This window comes from Staurois parvus, unplaced genomic scaffold (genome assembly GCF_062004578.1).
Source record: "Staurois parvus isolate SC_StPar_1 unplaced genomic scaffold, SC_StPar_1.0 ptg000673l, whole genome shotgun sequence".
Taxonomy (NCBI): Eukaryota; Metazoa; Chordata; class Amphibia; order Anura; family Ranidae; genus Staurois; species Staurois parvus.
The window spans coordinates 1,132,398-1,151,969 of NW_028318469.1; the positions used below are offsets into that span (position 1 = coordinate 1,132,398).

Genomic DNA, 19,572 nt, shown 5'->3' on the forward strand with positions numbered 1-19,572 from the left:
CATCATGGGTGAGATAACGTACTGCTGGGATCAGTTGGTTAATTCACCTGGGATTGTAAGTGCACGTTCACTGTGAGAGAATGCCATGAATGGATTTGTTCATTTTTAATCAAATTGAAGGTTTGTTCTATACAAAAAAAAGTATTATTTTTCCGGAGTGACCTTATCTGATGCTGCAAAACCCTGCCTAATAGAGGGTGAAGCTCTAGGGTGCCTGGTACATATATGGGGAGGCAAACATTTGTTGGCTTGAGCCCTGTGGAAAGGGATGAGTAATTGAAACACGTTAGCTTGCAACATCACCAATAGTTGGAAACCTGGTGCCACGCTGGTTGACCATCGGAAACTGTTATGCGTATTACTTCTGTTCTTTGTGAGTATGTAAGCGGCTATTTAGTATCTTTTAATAAACGCACTAGTGTTTGTGCCCCATGTATTCTTTTGCAGTATATGGTTGGATTCCCCTGTCTGATGAAGGCTGCACTGCTAAAGCATTGTCCCGGAGAAAACATAGATCCTACACTATTATCACTGTCCTTTTGAGCACTGGAGTAATTGTTTGTTCTTATCCAAAGCTGTGATGTGAGAAACAGGTAATTTAGCCTCGCTGCCAAGAGCATTCACGAGGTTAAGGGTAGAACAAGGGGAGATATTTGGGGAATCTTCCTCAAGAGGCTGTTGAACAGCCATAGACGGAGGACCTAAGCCCAAATCATCAGGTCCCATTAAGTCCTCTGGACGTACTCTATCTCCAACAGGGGGGATGACACAAAATGGCATTAGGGAGAAAACAAAGGCTAATGCTTTGAGGAGGTAGCAGGTGCTTCCAAAGGACGCTGAATGACCAGGTCCTTGTTAAGGTAAACCACAGCCAGAACAGGTCCTGATCGACCCTGTAAGTCAGAAATTCTCTACAGCAAGGAAGCATGCTGAGGGGTACCCTGTACCAAACATGGTTTAACAGAAATTAAGGACGGAGGATCCTTTTGGGAAAGGGAGAGTCTGAATGGGTTGCAAGTCGAAACCCATTTGGACATAGGAGGACCCAGATTGTAGAGATCCCACAGAAACAGGGAAAGTTGCATTGTTTTGTGCAGTAACACATAAGCGAAGGGCAACTTAAGCAGGTGCCAGGGACAGGAGGTTACCCTGTGGACAAAAAAGTGGTATCCTCTGCACTGAGGGACCGAAGAGGCAAACTACCCAAGGACCTGTCCGGATACATAATCAGGCCCAAGCTGTAAAAGTTGGGGCGTGCCTTCATACAGAAGGCTTTGCAGAGGGGTTACTCAACTTCTGGCTCCAAGCCCTACAGGCTGAGCAGGAGCTTAGCACCTAGTGCCTACAAAAACATGCAGCAAAGGAGATGGAGAGAGGTGGGATTCCTCCAACCTGTCTTGGGCACTATTAGTCCTCTCCCAAGAGACCTCCCCTCTTCCGAGTAAAAAAACAAGTTCCACAAAGTCCATGTTTTTGAGTAGACATCACGCTTATGTTGATGCGTTAGCATCAAATCTTCCATATGGTTAATTTCCTCAACTGTACATAACCAGAGCCCCAGAGAGGGAGAATGCATCTTCCGCCAACATAGAGAAATGCAGAACTTAGCCGCATTCATTAGATGAAGCACAACCGATCGCTTATAAGCCTTAAGTGATATATCGGATGACATGGAACAGAAAAAATGCTGGATCCATAGGCACGGAATAGTCTGTGAATTTTTGGATAACCTGAAGCACCCCCTCCCAATAGTGCACAAGCCGCGAGCATGACCAGAATATATGGAGAAGTGTTTCCTCCGCTTCCTGGCATCTCCAGCAAAGACTGGAGTTGGAGGGAGAAAGCTTCCGCAACACCACAGGAGTTCTATACCAACGGGACAATATCTTAAAGTTGCTCTCCTGCAGTCTTGTGCACGAAGATGACTTCAGCGAGAGTAAAAGGATAGAAGACCGCTGTGTCTCCGAAAAGGGTTTCCCAAGGTCTGATTCCCACTTCAGGAGATATGAGGAGGTAAAGCCCGGCGAGGGTGTCAGGAGTAAGTTATAAACTTTAGAAAGAACATGGGGTAGAGCCCCCTCATCAGAACAAAAGCCCTCCAATATAGTAAGCTGGTGTCGAAAACTGGCGGGAGGGTGAAGAGAACTCAAGAAATGTCTCATTTGAAAGGCCTTACAGTAATGCAAGTTGAAAGGACCTGCCGGGGCACAGAGAAGGCCAAGAGCCATTAATTATAAAATGAGAGGCCAGAAATCTCCCCGAACGGAATAAAGACATAAAAGGGACCATGAAGGAGGCCCGGTTCAAAATGGGGATTCCCCAAAATAGGATAGAGTGGGGAAGAGTCTGATGACAGGGAAGACAAGACAAGACAAAAAAAAAAGGAGCAGACATGAAATATTGTACAAATCAGTGGATGCCTCTTGAGCGCAGGAGGAGAAGAGCTACCGCACCATGGAGCCCCACCAAGAAAATCCTGAGTCTGAGCTTGCTCGATATATTCCTGCTGTCTGCTTTAACTACTCCTGACCATTTTAATATGTACGCTATATTGTAAATTTTATACAGCTGACTTCACATAATCTTGACCAAAAGGTTTATTTGTCTCAATAGATGATAGCTGAATGAAGTTACTTTTTAAAGGTAGGCTGTATGCAGAAGAGCATCTGTAATGGAAGGGTTTAATTTTTGATGGACTGTGCTAATGTTTATGCAGGTCTGTGAGACTTTGACTGGTAGCACAGTAATTAAAAGCTAACAGCAGTCACTAAATACACCTATATATACTGTACACACCATAGGTTATAAAAAGATGTGGGGAAAATGGACTCCAAAAGCAACTTGGCCATGCAGACATTTTTTTTTATCACAAATCTGACACCTTGTAGTTAGTCCACTGGAAAAGCAGGCACAACGGTATAGATCAGCAAGGTGTATCTTTATTTGCTGTGTGCAAAGGAATACAGTTAGCTCTTTCAGTTGTAGACCTGCTCCAGTTATGCTCATTTTTGTCTCCATACCTTCCTTGTGCTTTTACACAGGGAAAGCGAGTCATGGATTGGACTAGGACTCAAAAAAACCTTCAGCCTTTAGAACCACAAATTTTTACCTTGATGCATTCTATGCATTAAGGTAAAAAACCTTAAGGGTGCAGCTCTCCCCCCCTTCATTTTTACTTACCTGAGCCCAATCTTGATCCAGCGATGTGCATGAGAGCAGTGGCTCTCCAGAGTCTCTCTCTCCTCATTGGATCACATAGTAGTGGGAGCCATTGGCTCTGTCTGGCTATCAATCAAAGCCAGAGAGCCAATGAGGAGAGAGCAGGGGGCGGAGTCAAGCATTGCTGCATGTGAATGGACATTGCCATTCACAGGAGGGCAGCTTAGGAGCGGCTTGGAGCACTCAGCAGGGCTAGGAGCCAGGACTGTTGGCAGGGTACACAAAAAGAGTAAGATTGGGGAGGGTCAGAGCAGGTAAGTATAAAACATTTATTTTTTTAAATAACACACAACCTCTAGAATCACTTTAATATAATTATAAAGTTATAAATTGTATAAGTTGATAGTCTCATCTAGGTTCCTAGTTTAAACTTTGTATATTTCGTTACATATTCAATATTACAGGAACAGGGGGTCAGTAATTTTTTTTTTCTATTTTAAACATTTTATTAATTTTTTATCAACTTTATTGCCACCACAAGGGATTTTGTGCCCTGTAGAAGTGATCGAGTGACATTTTTGGTACTGGAATCATGGCTGCAGCCATGATCCTGATACAGCCACATTAACCGAGGACGTACAGGTACATCCTAAGGGGTTGAAGTGGTTAACGTAGGATGTTCATTTCACCATTGTTATTAACAAGAGAATCATTGTGTCACCCACCTTGCTATACAAAACATCCAGCCAGTAATCTGCAACTTTAGCTACTGATGCATAAACTTCTTCTAGTGTACTGCCCTTGAGGAAAGCCTCAAACACGGATGACTGGAAGATCTTGATAAGCTGCAGCTCACCTCGACGTTTCACTTCAAAACCTTTGAGCTCAGCAAGTGAGCCATCCTCATTAAATACAGCATATCTAAAGAGAAGTGAACACATTTAATATCTAATGGTTATTTCTATGCATATGAATGATTCTTGCTAAATGATAAAGAGAGAAATAAAGAAAATAAGGGACCATGTCCCAGGTATAGAAAGTGGATTTGGTTACAAGCTTGAATCCCCCTCCCCCCCAAAAAAAAGCCCCCAAAAACTTCCACTACCAAATGGAAAGCGCTAATTAACTTACCTCTTCTTCAGCTTTTTCCCCTCCTCTTTGGATGCAGGAAGGATCATGGCTAGATATGGCCCATCAACCTCAAAGAAAATACTATTCTCAGAACGTGTTACATAGGTCAGATTAGCTGGATCAACAAGTTCCTGGTACTGATGATTTGTAAATCCTTCCTGAAAAAGAAGAGACAATCATGTCCTGTGGCATACCAGTATCTTTTTCTAATGAAATGTACCTTGCATCAACAAGCACTTCACCTTCACCAAGATATTGAGCATAGCTCCAGGGTAGGATATTGTCACTTTAGGCTTTTTGGCATTTGTGGATTTGATAACAAAGTTCTCAGGAAAGCTGTTTGGCAAAACACACCAGATCCCATCTGTATCCAGCTCAAGTGGCCTCCTGAAAAAACACAAGGAAACATTACATTTAAATGAAACATACTGAAGAAAAGCATTTTATCAGCTAACATTCTTCCCAAAAGATGCAGCTATCCAATACAGAGAGACAGAGCAAGAATAGAGAACACAGAATAGAGAGGCAAAATGAGACAGATGTGAAAGCATAAAAGAAACAGATAATAAAGCAGATAGGCCCAAAGACGCCCAAATTTGGTGTGGGTTCTGCTGAAGGATAAACCACTAGTGTGCCACTCCATTAAAAGCCTTAATTCTTTTAGTGTCTGCACACGTTAAAAGCGAATTTTAAGCATGAAGATTAGTAAAAACACCTCCAAGCATGATATATTTTCTGAAAGTAGAGATCCAAAAGAATAGAATGATGGTAGTTGCAATTTAAGTCACACAATGATTTATCAAATGGCAAACTTTCAGTAAAAAATTAATAAAAACAAACAAAATTTTAATGCACACAAACACAATATATTGCCCTTTTTGGTAAAACAAAAGATGAGGTTGTGCCAAGTAAACACATACCAAATAAGATAAGCCTTAAAATTCCAAGCACCTGGGAAACTGCAGCAAACTTCAGTACACAAAACTTTCCATAGGTGCTTTAAAATCGTTTGTGGGTCTTTGGTTTAGCATTAATAGTAAAATGATGCTGGTGTGACAGACCAAACCGGGACAGGGGCTTTTGGAGGGGACTGCAGGCTAGGCTCTTACCTAGTGACCATGGGCCCTGGCATCTGAGTGGGCTCTATTCTCTGGGAGGTGTGTGCCTGGGGGGACCTTTACTTCAGATTCAAGTCTATGTGTCCCAGAAACACACTGTCTCTGAGAACTGGAGGACCAGGATACAGATTTTGGCTCTCTGTGCCCAAACCAGCATTGACTGCACATCTGCCCTTAACCTATCCATTAAAACATGTGCTCCTACTATGGAGGCTTTGGAAATTTTAGTTAGGTCCACAGTATACAGAGCACCCTTGATGTGGGACTGTGGCTTACGCACGTATTTGCAAAGGTGTGCAAACAAAACCTCTGTTTTTAACACAAACTGTTAGACAGGGCCAAATTGCTTGTTTTGCAGGCTGGCTGGTAAGTGTTGCTGGGAAATCCTTTGTTTGCTATGAGAGATGGAGCGCACAGCTCATCTCCCCAGTGGCAGTTCAAGGACCCGGAAGAGAAGGAAATTGCCCTCACTACCCAGCTACAGATCCCAGAAAGCAGAAAAATTGACTGTTCATCAGAGGATGTAACATATACTGAGCTTTCAATGGAAGTGCAGGCAAGAGGGCAGACCTCTGCAAGCCTCTGCCCAGCACCGGTAACATCTCCTGTGTTCCTGGGACAGATATAGTGAGACCATGTTCAGCCAACAGCTCCAGAGACTGGGGATTTAATAGACTTTTCTGCTGAGGAGGAACAACCCAGTGAGCCTCCAGAAGAGCTGGTATCGAGGCAGAGTGCTGCTGACCTCTGCCTACAACAATCGGTGGCCTTGGAGGATTTGTGCACGACCAATAAATTCTCATTTTACTTCCCAGCGGAAGAGCTGGCAGCAGGGCAGAGCACCACCGCCACTTTCAAAAATCCAGGGCGGGCAGCCCTTCTCCCCAGCAGCAGGCTGGTACAGTGGAACTCCTAACCCCAGCTGAAGCGCTGGCAGCGGGGCACGGTACCGCCAGTCTCTGCCCATACAGTTCCAGCAGAAGCACTGGCAACAGGACAGAGGGTCTACTACCAGTGCCCAACACCTACAGCGACACGGGAACCTCATGAAGTAGTCGTCAGCAGTTTATCTCCCCTGCGGCAGTTCCACAGTCCGGGAGAGGAGGTGGTCATCCTCACTGCCCAGCGGCAGGCAAAGGACCAGGGAAAGGAGGTGGTTGTCCTCCACAGTCTGGGAGGGGAGAGGAGGTGATCATCCTCCCTCCCCAACAGTGAGCCAGAGCACAGGAAACCGTTTTCCCTCCCCAGCAAGGATCTGTACACCAAGGAGACAGTACCAGAGAAATGTCATCCCCGCAGCCAGTTGAGGGTACGGGAAATGGAGCAACTAGCTCACCTTTCCAGCGGCAGATCCAGTCTGGGAGAGGAGGTGGTCATCGTCCCTCCCCAACAGTCAGCCAGAGCGGAGGATGTGGGGTCCCCAGATAAAGTGACAGGGCATCACTGAGCTCCTGGACAGTCTGAGGTGCAACCTGGCATCATCGAATTGAGCTATAATATCCCAGAGGTGTGTCTGTGGGAGCCATTCAATAGTATCAATTCCTTCATCCTCCAGGAACTGCCTGCATACTCTCACCACATGAGGCTCGGCATTGTCATGCACCCAGAGGAACCCAGGACCCACTGCACCAGTGTAGGGTCTGATAATTGGTCCAAGAATTTCATCTCAATACCAAATGGCAGTCAGGGTGCCATTGTCTAGCCTCTAGAGGTCTGTGCGTCCCTCCAAGGATATGTCTCCACAGACCTTCACTGACCCACTACCAAAACAGTCATGCTGAACGATGTTATAGGCAGCATAACGTTCTCGGCAGCTTCTCCAGACCCTTTCACATCTGTTGCATGTGCTCTCTGCTCTCATCTTTGAAAAGCACAGGGCCTGATGCGGACCTGCCAATTCTGGTGTTCAATGGCAAATGCCAATCGAGCTCGATGGTGCCGGGCAGTGAGTACAGGGCCAACTAGAGGATGTCAGGCCCTCAGGCCAACCTCATGAAGTTTGTTTTTGATTGTTGGGTCAGAGACATTCTCCCCAGTGGCCTGCTGGAGGTCATTTTGTAGAGCTCTGGCAGTGCTCATCCTATTCCTCTTTGCACAAAGGTGCAGATACCGGTCCTGCTGATGAGTTAAGGACCATTTACGCCCCTGCCCAGCCCTCCTAGAGTAACTGCCTGTCTCCTGGACTCTCCTCCATGCTCTTGAGACTGTGCTGGTAGACACAGCAAACCTTCTGGCAATGGCACATATTGATGTGCCATCCTGGAGGAGTTGGACTGCCTGTGCAACCTCTGTAGGGTTCCAGGTATCGCCTCATGCTACCAGTAGTGACAATGACCCTAGCCAAATGCAGAACTAGTGAAAAACAGTCAAAAAAGATGAGTAGGAAAAAAAATGTCAGTGGCCTCCACCTGTAAAACCATTCCTGTTTTGGGGGTCATCTCATTGTTGCCCATCTAGTGCACCTGTTGTTAATTTCATTAACACCAAAGCAGCTGAAACTGATTAACAACCCTTTCTGCTACTTAATTGACCAGATCAATATCCCAGGAGTTTCATTGACTTGATGCTATACTCTGAGTGAAAAGTGTTCCTTTAATTTTTTTGAGCAGTGTATAATCAGCTCAAAACAACCTGATGCTGAAGTTTTGTGTTATAATCTTTTGTAATCTGTTTATTAAAGTGTGATGTGTTTGTCCCATTGCTGAGTTAATTGAGTCACCTATTCTTTGGTCCTACATGATGGGATTAGTTTGGTGTCAACTTGCCCTTGTTACCTAATCATAATTTGTGTAGGGACTGCTTCTAAGCCTAAAGTGTATAAAAACCTGTATTTCAGTTCAATAAACAGTTCCAGTTGCACCTAAGCTAGTGCTGTCTAGTCCTTTGGTGCAATGCCCAGCTATAATACCTTGGTCCTGTGTTCTAATGGTGAGGAAGCAGTTTTCTGATGGAATCACCCAAGTGGGGTGCCAGGCGGTCCGTCACAGCCGAAACGTGTAGTGCAAATCAATGTTTTCATACATAGGCTCCTCCGACACATTTGTTGATGTTTGTATGTGCTTGCATATAGGGGAGTTAAATGATTAGACCTCTGATGTCTCCCCTGCCCTCAACTGAAACTAATGGAGCACAAGCTTCACTTGCTTCTTTCCCAGCCACAGTTGGACAGCTGGAGAGGTAGCACAGAATCAAGCAGAAGCAGTGCAAAGAAAAAACAGGGAGCAACATGGTAGTAACATCAGAAAATCTATGGAGAATAGCAATCAAAGGCACAGTTATTTACATTATCTAATTCTGCAGATATACAGCTCAAGGCACAAGAATGCCAGGGCATGGCAGGTACTGCTGTTGTTCAGAAGTACTGTAAGTCAAGACAGGGATTTTTGTTCTTGCTGTAGAAACCATTTCTTGGAGCTCATTGAGGTTGCCTACATTTCACTGGCTGCTTACAGGAGGATTTCGACACTGTTAAAGCAGTGGCTAGACTTGCATAACCCCTACTCCCACACATGCCTCAGACACAGCATGATCAGACACAAAGCGATAGATTTACCAAAACTAGAGTGCAAAATCTGGCGCAGCTAAGCATATCAGCTTCTAATTTCAGCTTGTTCAATTTTGGTCAATTGGTTTCTGTGCAGAGCTGCACCAGATTTTCCGCTCTGCAGCTTTAGTAAATCAACCACAAAGAGTTGGGACCTGTGTCCCTCAATGGAATACAAAAAATTGATTTCACGGTAAGTACAAAAATCCCATTTTCTTTTTTGTTCATTGAGGGACTCAGGAATTCAGAGACTGTTGGGACACCCAAAAACAGTGCAACAAAGGGGTGGGCAACAGCAACAAAACACTAATAGACCCAGAAGAAGACAACAAAACTGGACAGCATGCAGTTCAAAGAGCAACCTGAAGTACCTTACCCCTAAAACATGGCATGAGAGGAGGCCTTGAACACTCACCTCGTAAAACTTGGAAGGCCAGGATTCATTCCACAGAACATTTTCTGGGATGAAAGTTCCTTTTCTTGCATCAAGCAAAGTATATCTTCCACATGAGATGGCTGGCTTTGCAGGTTTTGAACCGACTAAATCTTGATCAGACGACCCTCCAGTCGAGGTGTCCAGTTTTGCAGGGAAAACCAATTGGCTTAAAGTTACAGAATGTTGCTCAAGAGATAATATTCCTCTGATGTCCAAGTCCCCTGCACCAACACGATGAGGCGATTCCAGCTTTGACTTCTGAAGGTTCAGGACCTGACCTAACCAAACCTTCACAAAGTCTTAACTGCATGCACATTGTCAGCCAGAACTTTTGCAGACTGTTCCCTCAGTAGGAATTTGTTCAGATATCCCACAGTGGGGATGCCCTGGGAGAAGAGCAAAGCAAGCAGTGGGGCCAAACATTCACGGTGTGGACAAGAGGCCACAAACTGGAAAGGCTGAAGACCCAAAGCAAAAGGTACCGCTGATGAGTAAAAAGAAAAAAAACTAAACAAAAAGGGGACATGCAATATGTCCACAAAGGCCAGAAATATCCCTCTATGGAAAGAGGCTATGACAGACCTGGTAACTTCCAAGCAGAATTTCTGAACCTGAATAAAGACGTATATGGCCTTGGAATCCAAGATAGGACAGATAACTCCTTTGGGTTTGGGAACTGTAAAACTGTAAACAGGTTGGGAGTGGAAACCCTAAAACCATTGGGCTGGTAAAAGACAGATAACCCATTTTGCTCGGGTAGACCTGCAAGGACTACTTTGAGATCTAATAATCTGTGTGATGACATAGGCAGGTTTTCAGGCATGAACCATTAAAAAGGGGCCGAGAGCAGAATTCCAGCTTGTAGCCTCTGAAAACCACCTCCTTCACCCAAACATCTGGATAGCCTTTGCAGACATTTGGGCCGCCAGCATAACAGATGTCCCCCTACATTTTAAAATAGAGGGAGCTCCTTAACGCTGAGGAAGGCTTATCCAAGGGTGTAGGGGACTTCAGGGTTAGCGGGCAGACTGAGTACTAGCCTTTGATGTAATGAAAGGAACTGTTTATGACCTCCAATCAGAAATGTGTCTTCCTGGGTTAAGACCTAGGCTTTTTGGTTGGACCATAAGGGTACTCTTGCCCCTGATTATATCCTTGATAAGGCAGTCCAGAAGAGCTCCAAAGGGATGATCTCCCTTAAAGGGTATATGAAGCAAGTACTTTTGTGTATGCCAGTTCTGCAGCCCAACCCTTGATATGCTGCACTGCAAGGCATAGGCAACACAGCTCAGAGTACAAGGCCAGGCCTTGAATACTTGGGTGGTAGCAGGAGAAAATTCAGGTGGTTGAAGATGACCAATTCACTTTAGGTGGGCAGCAGATATAAATCTAAGTGTCACTTGCAGTCAGGAGCAGCAACAGAGAGCAGTGTGTCTTCTAAGCAGAAGAGCAGGAAAGAGCACAGAGCGTGCAGGACACTTCACTCAGTGCCTCAGCATTAACCCCTGCTGCAGCAACCCGGTGAAGATATGTGATTTTCAAATGGTGCCCAGCAGCCTCAGGAACAAGGCAACTCAAGGTGCTCAACCCACCACGCTGCCTGAGTGTTCCGAGACCGACCAGGGGCTGTGTCACAGACTTTGGACCCAGAAAGTGCTCCATGGCTAGCACCGTAAACTCAAGTCTAGAAGAGGTCACAAAGCAGGGCCCAGCTCCTGAAAGTCACATTTCAGGCTAGCCCCATAGTCCAGTCCAGAAGGGTCCAGCTTCAAAGCTAGTGCTGAGGAGCTGCCAGTGCAGATAATTGCAAGGGAAAGGTGTCCATCCTTCTAGGACAGTAGCAAATAACTTAGGAATGCTGGGAATAGATGGAATTATACGGGGCTGCCCACTGTTTTTGTGTTTACCAGTGTCCAAAACTGCTTGTAGGTGCCAGTAAAACACAACTGTCTCTAAATTTCTACATCCCTCAGTGAATGAGAAAAATCTTCAGGGTACTGCTTAAAGAGATATTAAACCCAAAATCAAAAATGTAATAACTTGCAGCTTACCAGTCTGTAGAATGGTAGCTCAATTTGTTTTAGTTTCTTAGGCTATTTTTCCCCTCTTTATTTCACCTAATTAACTGGCCAATAACACTTCCTGTCTTAGGTTTCTGTATTCTGGATGAAGTAGTAAAGCAGACAACTTTGGACAGCAGCATTGTCAGTGTGGGGAGAGGGTAGTGTTAGACTAGCAGATTTAATGGACTTGACTAACAAATTGAAGCTGAACTCTAGCTCACACGTTATAAGCAGATGCAACAAACAGTTTTTTCCTCCCTTTTGAAATAAAGGTGTTACATTAATGAATAAAAGCTGACCGTTGTAAGAACCCGTCAGTGCCAAATGGTTTGCCCCTACCCTCTAACTGCTACTTTGTCTGGACAGCTTGGTCTGTTAAAGTAAGTTGAAAAATAACAGACTTGTCGGCCATATCACCAGGTGAAAATAAAATGAAAAAAGGTTTGAAAAAAGAAAAACGAATGCAGCCATCAAATCTAAGAATTGGTAAGATGCAATTTAATCCATTTTTGTTTTTGGGTTTAATACCACTTTGAGCACATTTAATTCTAAATGTTACCTAAAAGATAACGAATCTTCACTTCCAACATGATTTTATGCAATATGACTTAAATATGATTCTGCAAGTAATAACTACACTCTAATCTGCACACAGGTTTAGGCACTAAGCTAAAGATTACCTGATTGCTGTAGCCCAGACCAAAGCGTCCAGCCTTAGAAGTGTCCATTTATTAAGCAGGCAAGATATCTATACCCCATAGTGCAGCATTCTTTCACAAAAAGCAACTGAGATTGCACACAAAATGAAGAGGTCTGGGGGATGAAGAGACAGGGGATGGGACTTACCCAATCTGTTCAACCAGTTCTCGTGCCTGTGTGATAATATTAGCACCTGTATAGCACACAATACCAGCCATTTCCATAGAGTACCACCGAGCCCTGTTAAATAACAGATTTTAGGTCACAAGTCTTCAGGATGTTAAATCGTATGGCATAAATACATTTTTAAATGCTTTTTGGTCATTTACAGCTACAAGTAGGAGAAAAAAACTAAACGTTCAGCAGATAGTTGCCTTAAAAACATACCCTTTGCGCATGACATATCCATAGAAGGAGTTTAAAATGCACTTGTGAGCCAACTGTAGCGATTCATAAAGGATCTCCATGTTCTTGCATCTCTTCACTTCAGCAGCATCTCCATTCTCAAAAGCAGCAGTCAATTTCTTCTTCCACACCTTTGTAAAGCAGTGTATGAGTGGTGAGAATTACACTGTAATGTAGCATGCAGCAGCAAAATGTCACATAGTACAGGACAAATACTGCATTACATTCTTACACACCTTGTGTAGTCCCTTAAACTCATATCTGCGGTCCCTAAAAGCTCGCACAGTATCTACATAGAAGGAGTTCTCCCGCTGGCAAATGGTGGTTACACGATCTTCTAATCTTGTGACATGGATCTTCTTGTAGGCCTTTCTACAGTAATCTGAAAAAAAAAAGGCTTGGTAACATCAACCCACTGATTCGTGTATTATATATACACAGAAATATGTTACTGGGTGTAATTATGTTGTCTGTAGTCTCCTCACCAGCAAGCCGTTTCTTCTCATACTTTGCCTGCTCTTCTCGGTTCAGTTCATGAAAAGCTCTAGGTGGTTTTCCAGGGAACAGTGGAGGGAATTTTTCAGATTCTAACTGCTGCTGTATCCGATGATATTCACTGCGACTGGCTGGCACTGCAAGTAAAAGTAGGAGTCTCACTAGAAGTTTTTTTTTCCTCTCTCTAAAACAGCTACTAGTGCCCAGACTAAATAAAGACCACTAAAGTGGTAAAACTACTATTTGTTGGTGATTGAATGGAATGGATTTTCAGGAATAAGAAAAGGGAGGCTGAAGCTAGTTTTGTTTTCATTTGATTAAAAAAAAAAAAAAGTGTGTGTGTGTGTGTGTGTGTGTTGGGACGCCTGCCTTTACATGAACTTTAATGGCATCTCAGTATTAGTCCGTAGGTTTCACTATTGAGTTGGCCCACCCTATGTAGATATAACAGCTCAACTCTTCTGGGAAGGCTGTCTACAAGGTTTAAGAGTGTGTCAATGGGAATGTTTGACCATTCTTCCAGAAACACATTTGTGAGGTCAGGCAGTGATGTTGGACGAGAAGGCCTGGCTCACAGTCTCCGCTCTAATGCATTCCAAAGGTGTTCTATTGGGTTATGGTCAGGACTCTGGTCAAGTTCCTCCACCCAAAACTCACTCATCCATGGCTTTATGGACCTTGCTTTGTGCATTGGTGCGCAGTCATGTTGGAAAAGGAAGGGGCCATCCTCCAAACTGTTCCCACAAAGTTGGGAGCATGAAAATTGCCCAAAATGTCTTGGTATGTTGATGTCTTAAGAGTTCCCCTTCACTGGAACTAAGGGACCAAGCCCAACCCCTGAAAAAACCACACCCAACAATCCCCTTTCCACCAAACTTTACACTTGGTATAATGCAGTCAGGTAAGTACCCTTCTTCTCGCAACTGCCAAACCCAGACACGTCCATCAGATTGCCAGACAGAGTAGTGCGATTCCTCACTCCAGTGGCGGCGTGCTTTACACCACTGCATTCAACGCTTTGCATTGCACTTGGTGATGTAAGGCTTGGATGCGGCTGCTCGGCCATGGAAACCCATTCCATGAAGCTCTCTATGCACGGTTGTTGTGCTAATCTGAATGCCACACGAAGTTTGGAGGTCTTTAGCTATTGACTCTGCAGACAGTTGGCGACTTCTGTGCACTGTGTGTTTCAGCATGCGTTGACCCCGCTCTGTCATTTTACGTGGCCTTCTACTTTGTGGCTGAGTTGCTGTTCCCAGTTGCTTCCACTTTTTTTATACCACCACCAACAGTTGACTGTGGAATATTTAGTAGCAAGGAAATTTCAAGGATGGACTTATTGCATAGGTAGCAACATATCACGGTACAACGCTTGAATTTACTGAGCTCCTGAGAGTGACCCATTCTTTCACAAATGTTTGTAGAAGCGGTTTGCATGCCTAGGTGCTTGATTTTATACATCTGTGGCCATGGGGGTGATTGGAACACCTAAATCCAATGATTTGGAGGGATGTCCCAATACTTTCTATATACTTTGTATATAGAAGGCTTGCCACTAGAGCAGAACAGGCGTGAAGCTTAGAAGTCGCTGCAATCTGCAGAACTACAGTGGTAACCTGGCAACACATAAAATAGACCTCAGAAAGAACAAATTAAATTGGTACGAGTGTTTTTTTTTTTAAAGCTCTGTTTCTACTTTACTTCTATTTTGAGCAAGCTGTATGCTGCTACACTGAAAACAAAGACCTTTTGCCATAAGAGAGCTAAATGAAAAGCCAGTGGAGCACAGGGGAGACATACAGGCTACATACTGGATGCCTCAATAAAGAGAACATGTCACCAAAAAATCATCACAGGGGATTTTGGCCCCTATGTGATGAGAAAAAATGTTAGCAAAAACAAAACGTTTTTTTTTTTAATTGTAAAAAATAAAAGTTACATCCAAGTACATACCACCCCCCCAAAAAATTGTGGAACCCCGCATAAACGCATGTACAAACGTAAAAGCACACGCTGGGGAGCCTACGCATGAAACCGTCGATTGCGATACACGTCACATATCGCCACGCACACCAGAATGAGAGCAATAATTCTAGCACCAGACCTCCATAAGGCTACAGTGATGACCTACAAGGAGCTTTAAAAGTGTTGACCTATAGAAAATATAGGGTACTGAAGTTTGTCGCCATTTCACGAGCACGCACAAATGTAAGGTTTGGACAAGTTGGATGTTTTTTTACTCGGTGCAACCTCATTTTTTATATTTTACAAAAAAATAGGGTAATTTATTGCATTTTTTTTGTGCCCTAAATATAACTTACTTGTATTTTGTACTGAAATTTTGCGGTAATATCATGCAATATAAAAAATTGTAACTACCACTATTTTATTCTCTAGTGTCTCTGCTTTCAGAAAATATATAATGTTAGGGGGTTTTATGTAATCTTTAGGCCTAAAACAATTTTTTAAATTTGTGCAAAAAAATGCAAAAAACGGCTCTGGCAGCAAAAGGGATAAAGGATAAACCCTAACCCACCCTTTCCTGAGGAGCAGCCAATCGGTGCTCATTACACTGCAAGGTCTCACCCCCCCCCCCCCCCCCCCCCCCCCGCTAGTCCCCAGGTGCAGTGGGAGGGGAGGAGGAGATAAACAGCGCAATGTTAAAAATACTAAATCTTTAAGTCGCCATAAAGCCCCTTTTGTTTTTTAAAGCCCCAGACATTCCTAATATCACCTCCAATTTAAATCCAGTTTTGGTTAAAATGTATTTTTTTTTTATCTGGACAAGTAGATTGTCCTTGGTGACAAGTAGATTTGGGCACAGATTTAGTTCCTAGACAAGTAGTTTCTTTTAAAAATTTCCACACCCATGAAAGCAACTTTCAAATGCACAAAATTTTACAAATTGGGGGGAAAAAAATTCCCCTAGATCAAACTTTTATTAACCACTTGCCCGCTGCCCTATAACAGATGTACTGTTACAGGGCGGCACGGCTGTGCAAAATCACGTATATATATGTGATTTGCATTTCCGGGTAGGGGGCGGGCATGCCGTCCTACCCACGCCACTATTGGCTGCTGGGAATGTCAATCACCGGGTCGCTGGGATTCGGTGATTGTCGACAGGGCTGCGAAGGGAGAGATCTGTGTTGTTTATACACAGATCTTTCTCCTGTCAGCATGGACATGCTGCTTTGTAAATCTCTGCACAGCAGAGAGATAGAACGCAGAATGTCTCCCAAGTAAAACAGCACACAATGTAAAACACACAGCACACCGTTAACCCTTTGATCACCCCAGATGTTAACCACTTCTGCCCAGTCAGGAAGCACTGATCACTGTATTAGTGTCACTGGGGATGTCAGTGGCAGTTAGTTCCCACCCAATGTTAGAATGCCCGCCACAGTCCTGCTATAAGTCGCTGATTGCTGCCATTACTAGTATAAAGAAAAAATAAATATAAAAAAATTCCAGTATATATGCACCGCCATTTGTAGATGCTATAACTTTCATGTAAACCATTTAACCACTTCCTGTCCGGACACTTTTACCCCCTTCCTGTCCAGGCCAATTTTCAGCTTTCAGCGCTCTCACATTGTGAATGACAATTACTCAGGCATACAACACTGTATCTAAATGAAATTATTATCATTTTTTTCAAACAAATAGAGCTTTAATTTGGTGGTATTTAATCATCACTGGGGTTTTTATTTTTTGCTAGAAAAATGAAAAAAGACTGAAAATTTTGAAAAAAAACATGTTTTTCTTAGTATTTGATATTAAATTTTGCAAATAAATATACTTTCTTCATAAATTTAGGCCAAAATCCATTGTGCTACATTTTGTTGGTAGACATAACCCAAATCAGTGTGTATTATTTAGTCTTTGTGAAAGTTATAGAGTCCACAGACCACGGTATATATATTTGATATATTTGAAAATGTATCAATCCTGATGCACGGACTACCTATATAATTTCTTGGGGCCCTAAAATGCCAGGACAGTACAAATACCCCCCAAACGACCCCTTTTTGGAAAGTAGACAGTCTGAGGTATTTAATGAGAGGCATGGGGAGTTTTTTGAAGTTGTCATTTTTTGCCAATTTTTTAAGGAAATGATGAAAGTAAAAAAAATTCTTTTTTTTTTTCCCACAAAGTTGTCATTTAACAAGTTCTTTCTCTCACACGGCATAGGCATACTTGCAATTACACCCCAAAACACATTCTGCTACTCATCCTGAGTATGGCGATACCACATGTGTAAAACTTTTTCACAGCCTAACCACATAGAAGGGCCCCACATCCAATAAGCACCCTTAGGCGTTCTAGGGGCAAAAATTACACATCTAATTTCTTGACTGTCTATCACAGTTTTGGAGGTCCTGGAGCACCAGGACAATTGAATTACCCACAAAATGACCCCATTTTCGAAAGAAAACACATCAAGGTATGTTTTAAGAGGCATGGGGAGTCCTCTGAAGACTTCATTTTTTGCCAAATGTTTTTGGAAAATGTGAAAAGAAAATGAAAATGTATTTTTTTTTACGCAAAGTTGTCAATCTATGAGATATTTCTATTACACAGCATAGGCATACTTAAAATGATACCTCAAAACGCATTCTTTAACTCCTGCTGAATATGGCGATACCAAATGTGTGAGACTTTTTCACAGTCTGGCCACATAGAGGGGTTCCACATCCAATAAGCACCTGTTAGCGTTCTAAGGGCAAAAATTACACATCTAATTTCTTGACTACCTATTGCCGTTTTGGAGGTCCTGGAGCATCAGGGCAAGGGAATTATCCACAAAATGACCCCATTTTGGAAAGCAAACACCCCAAGGCATGTTTTAAGAGGCATGGGGAGTCCTCTGAAGACTTCATTTTTTGCCAAATGTTTTTGGAAAATGTGAAAAGAAAATGAAAATGTATTTTTTTTTACGCAAAGTTGTCAATCTATGAGATATTTCTATTACACAGCATAGGCATACTTAAAATGATACCTCAAAACGCATTCTTTAACTCCTGCTGAATATGGCGATACCAAATGTGTGAGACTTTTTCACAGTCTGGCCACATAGAGGGGTTCCACATCCAATAAGCACCTGTTAGCGTTCTAAGGGCAAAAATTACACATCTAATTTCTTGACTACCTATTGCCGTTTTGGAGGTCCTGGAGCATCAGGGCAAGGGAATTATCCACAAAATGACCCCATTTTGGAAAGCAAACACCCCAAGGTATGTTTTAAGAGGCATGCAGAGTCTTCTGAAGACTTCATTTTTTGCCACAAGTTTTTGGAAAATGCGAAAAGAAAATGAAAATGTATTTTTTTCTACACAAAGTTGTCAATCTATGAGATATTTCTAATACACTGCATAGGCATACTTAAAATTACACCCCAAAACACATTCTCTAACTCTTCCTGAATATGGTGATACCAAATGTGTGAGACTTTTTCACAGTCTGGCCACATAGAGGGGTTCCACATCCAATAAGCACCTGTTAGCGTTCTAAGGGCAAAGATCGCACATCTAATTTCTTAACTACCTATTGCTGTTTTGGAGGTCCTGGAGCATCAGGACAATGGAATTATCCACAAAAAGACCCCATTTTGGAAAGCAAACACCCCAAGGTATGTTTTAAGCTCTCCGTCACTCTCATCTGTCATACTCAGAATTTGAAATGCCTCCTCGCTTGTATATGATCTTTTGGCCATATTTTTGACACTGATCAGGACCCACTGGTATGGCAGTGATCAGGCTGGTGTTGCAGTGAGGGACAGATATCTGGCTGCAGTTGGGTCACACTAGTCACTGTTGGGAAAAAATCAGAGATACAGTGAGGTGGCTGGCAAAGTTTTGTGAGTGTGTGTAAACTCTGTGCAAAGGCTGAAAATTACTCACAGTTAGCTGTACTGGATCTCTCTCCTCACAGACGATGGCAGTGAACAGGATCCACTGGTGTGGCAGAGATCAGGGACACTTTATGGACAGGCACACTGTAAGGTGATCAGGGACACTGATTGGGCCACTGTATGGTGATCAGGGACACTGCTGGGCCACTGCGGTGATCAGGGACACTGCTGGGCCACTTGTGTGGCGATCAGGGACACTGCTGGACCACTTGTGCGGCGACCATGGACACTGCTGGGCCACTGCAATGATCAGGACACTGCTGGGCCACTTGTGTGGCGATCAGAAACACTGCTGGGCAACTGCGGTGATCAGGGACACTGCGGTGATCAGGGGCACTGCTGGACCACTTGTCCGGCGATCAGGGACACTGCTGGCCACTTGTGTGGTGATCAGGGACACTGCTGGGCCACTTGTGTGGTGATATGGGCCACTGCGGCAATCAGGGACACTGCGGTGATCAGGGACACTGCTGGACCACTTGTGCAGCAATCGTGGACACTGCGGTGATCAGGGACACTGCTGGGACACTGCGGCGATCAGGGACACTGCTGGACCACTTCTGCGGCGATCAGGGACACTGCTGGGCCACTGCGATGATCAGGACACT

General features: G+C 43.7%; 1 protein-coding gene across 1 annotated transcript in view; it reads right to left on the bottom strand.

Annotated features, from left to right (window-relative positions):
- Nucleotides 1-19,572, bottom strand: part of POLE (DNA polymerase epsilon, catalytic subunit) — a 128,357-nt gene that overhangs the window by 57,013 nt on the left and 51,772 nt on the right. Inside the window, exons 19-25 of the mRNA XM_089652208.1 lie at nucleotides 13,041-13,187; nucleotides 12,792-12,937; nucleotides 12,538-12,686; nucleotides 12,298-12,390; nucleotides 4,533-4,677; nucleotides 4,291-4,448; nucleotides 3,885-4,080 (exon numbers count right to left, since the gene is read on the bottom strand). Coding sequence (XP_089508334.1) covers nucleotides 3,885-4,080; nucleotides 4,291-4,448; nucleotides 4,533-4,677; nucleotides 12,298-12,390; nucleotides 12,538-12,686; nucleotides 12,792-12,937; nucleotides 13,041-13,187 — 1,034 coding nt within the window. The remainder of the gene's footprint in view (nucleotides 1-3,884; nucleotides 4,081-4,290; nucleotides 4,449-4,532; nucleotides 4,678-12,297; nucleotides 12,391-12,537; nucleotides 12,687-12,791; nucleotides 12,938-13,040; nucleotides 13,188-19,572) is intronic.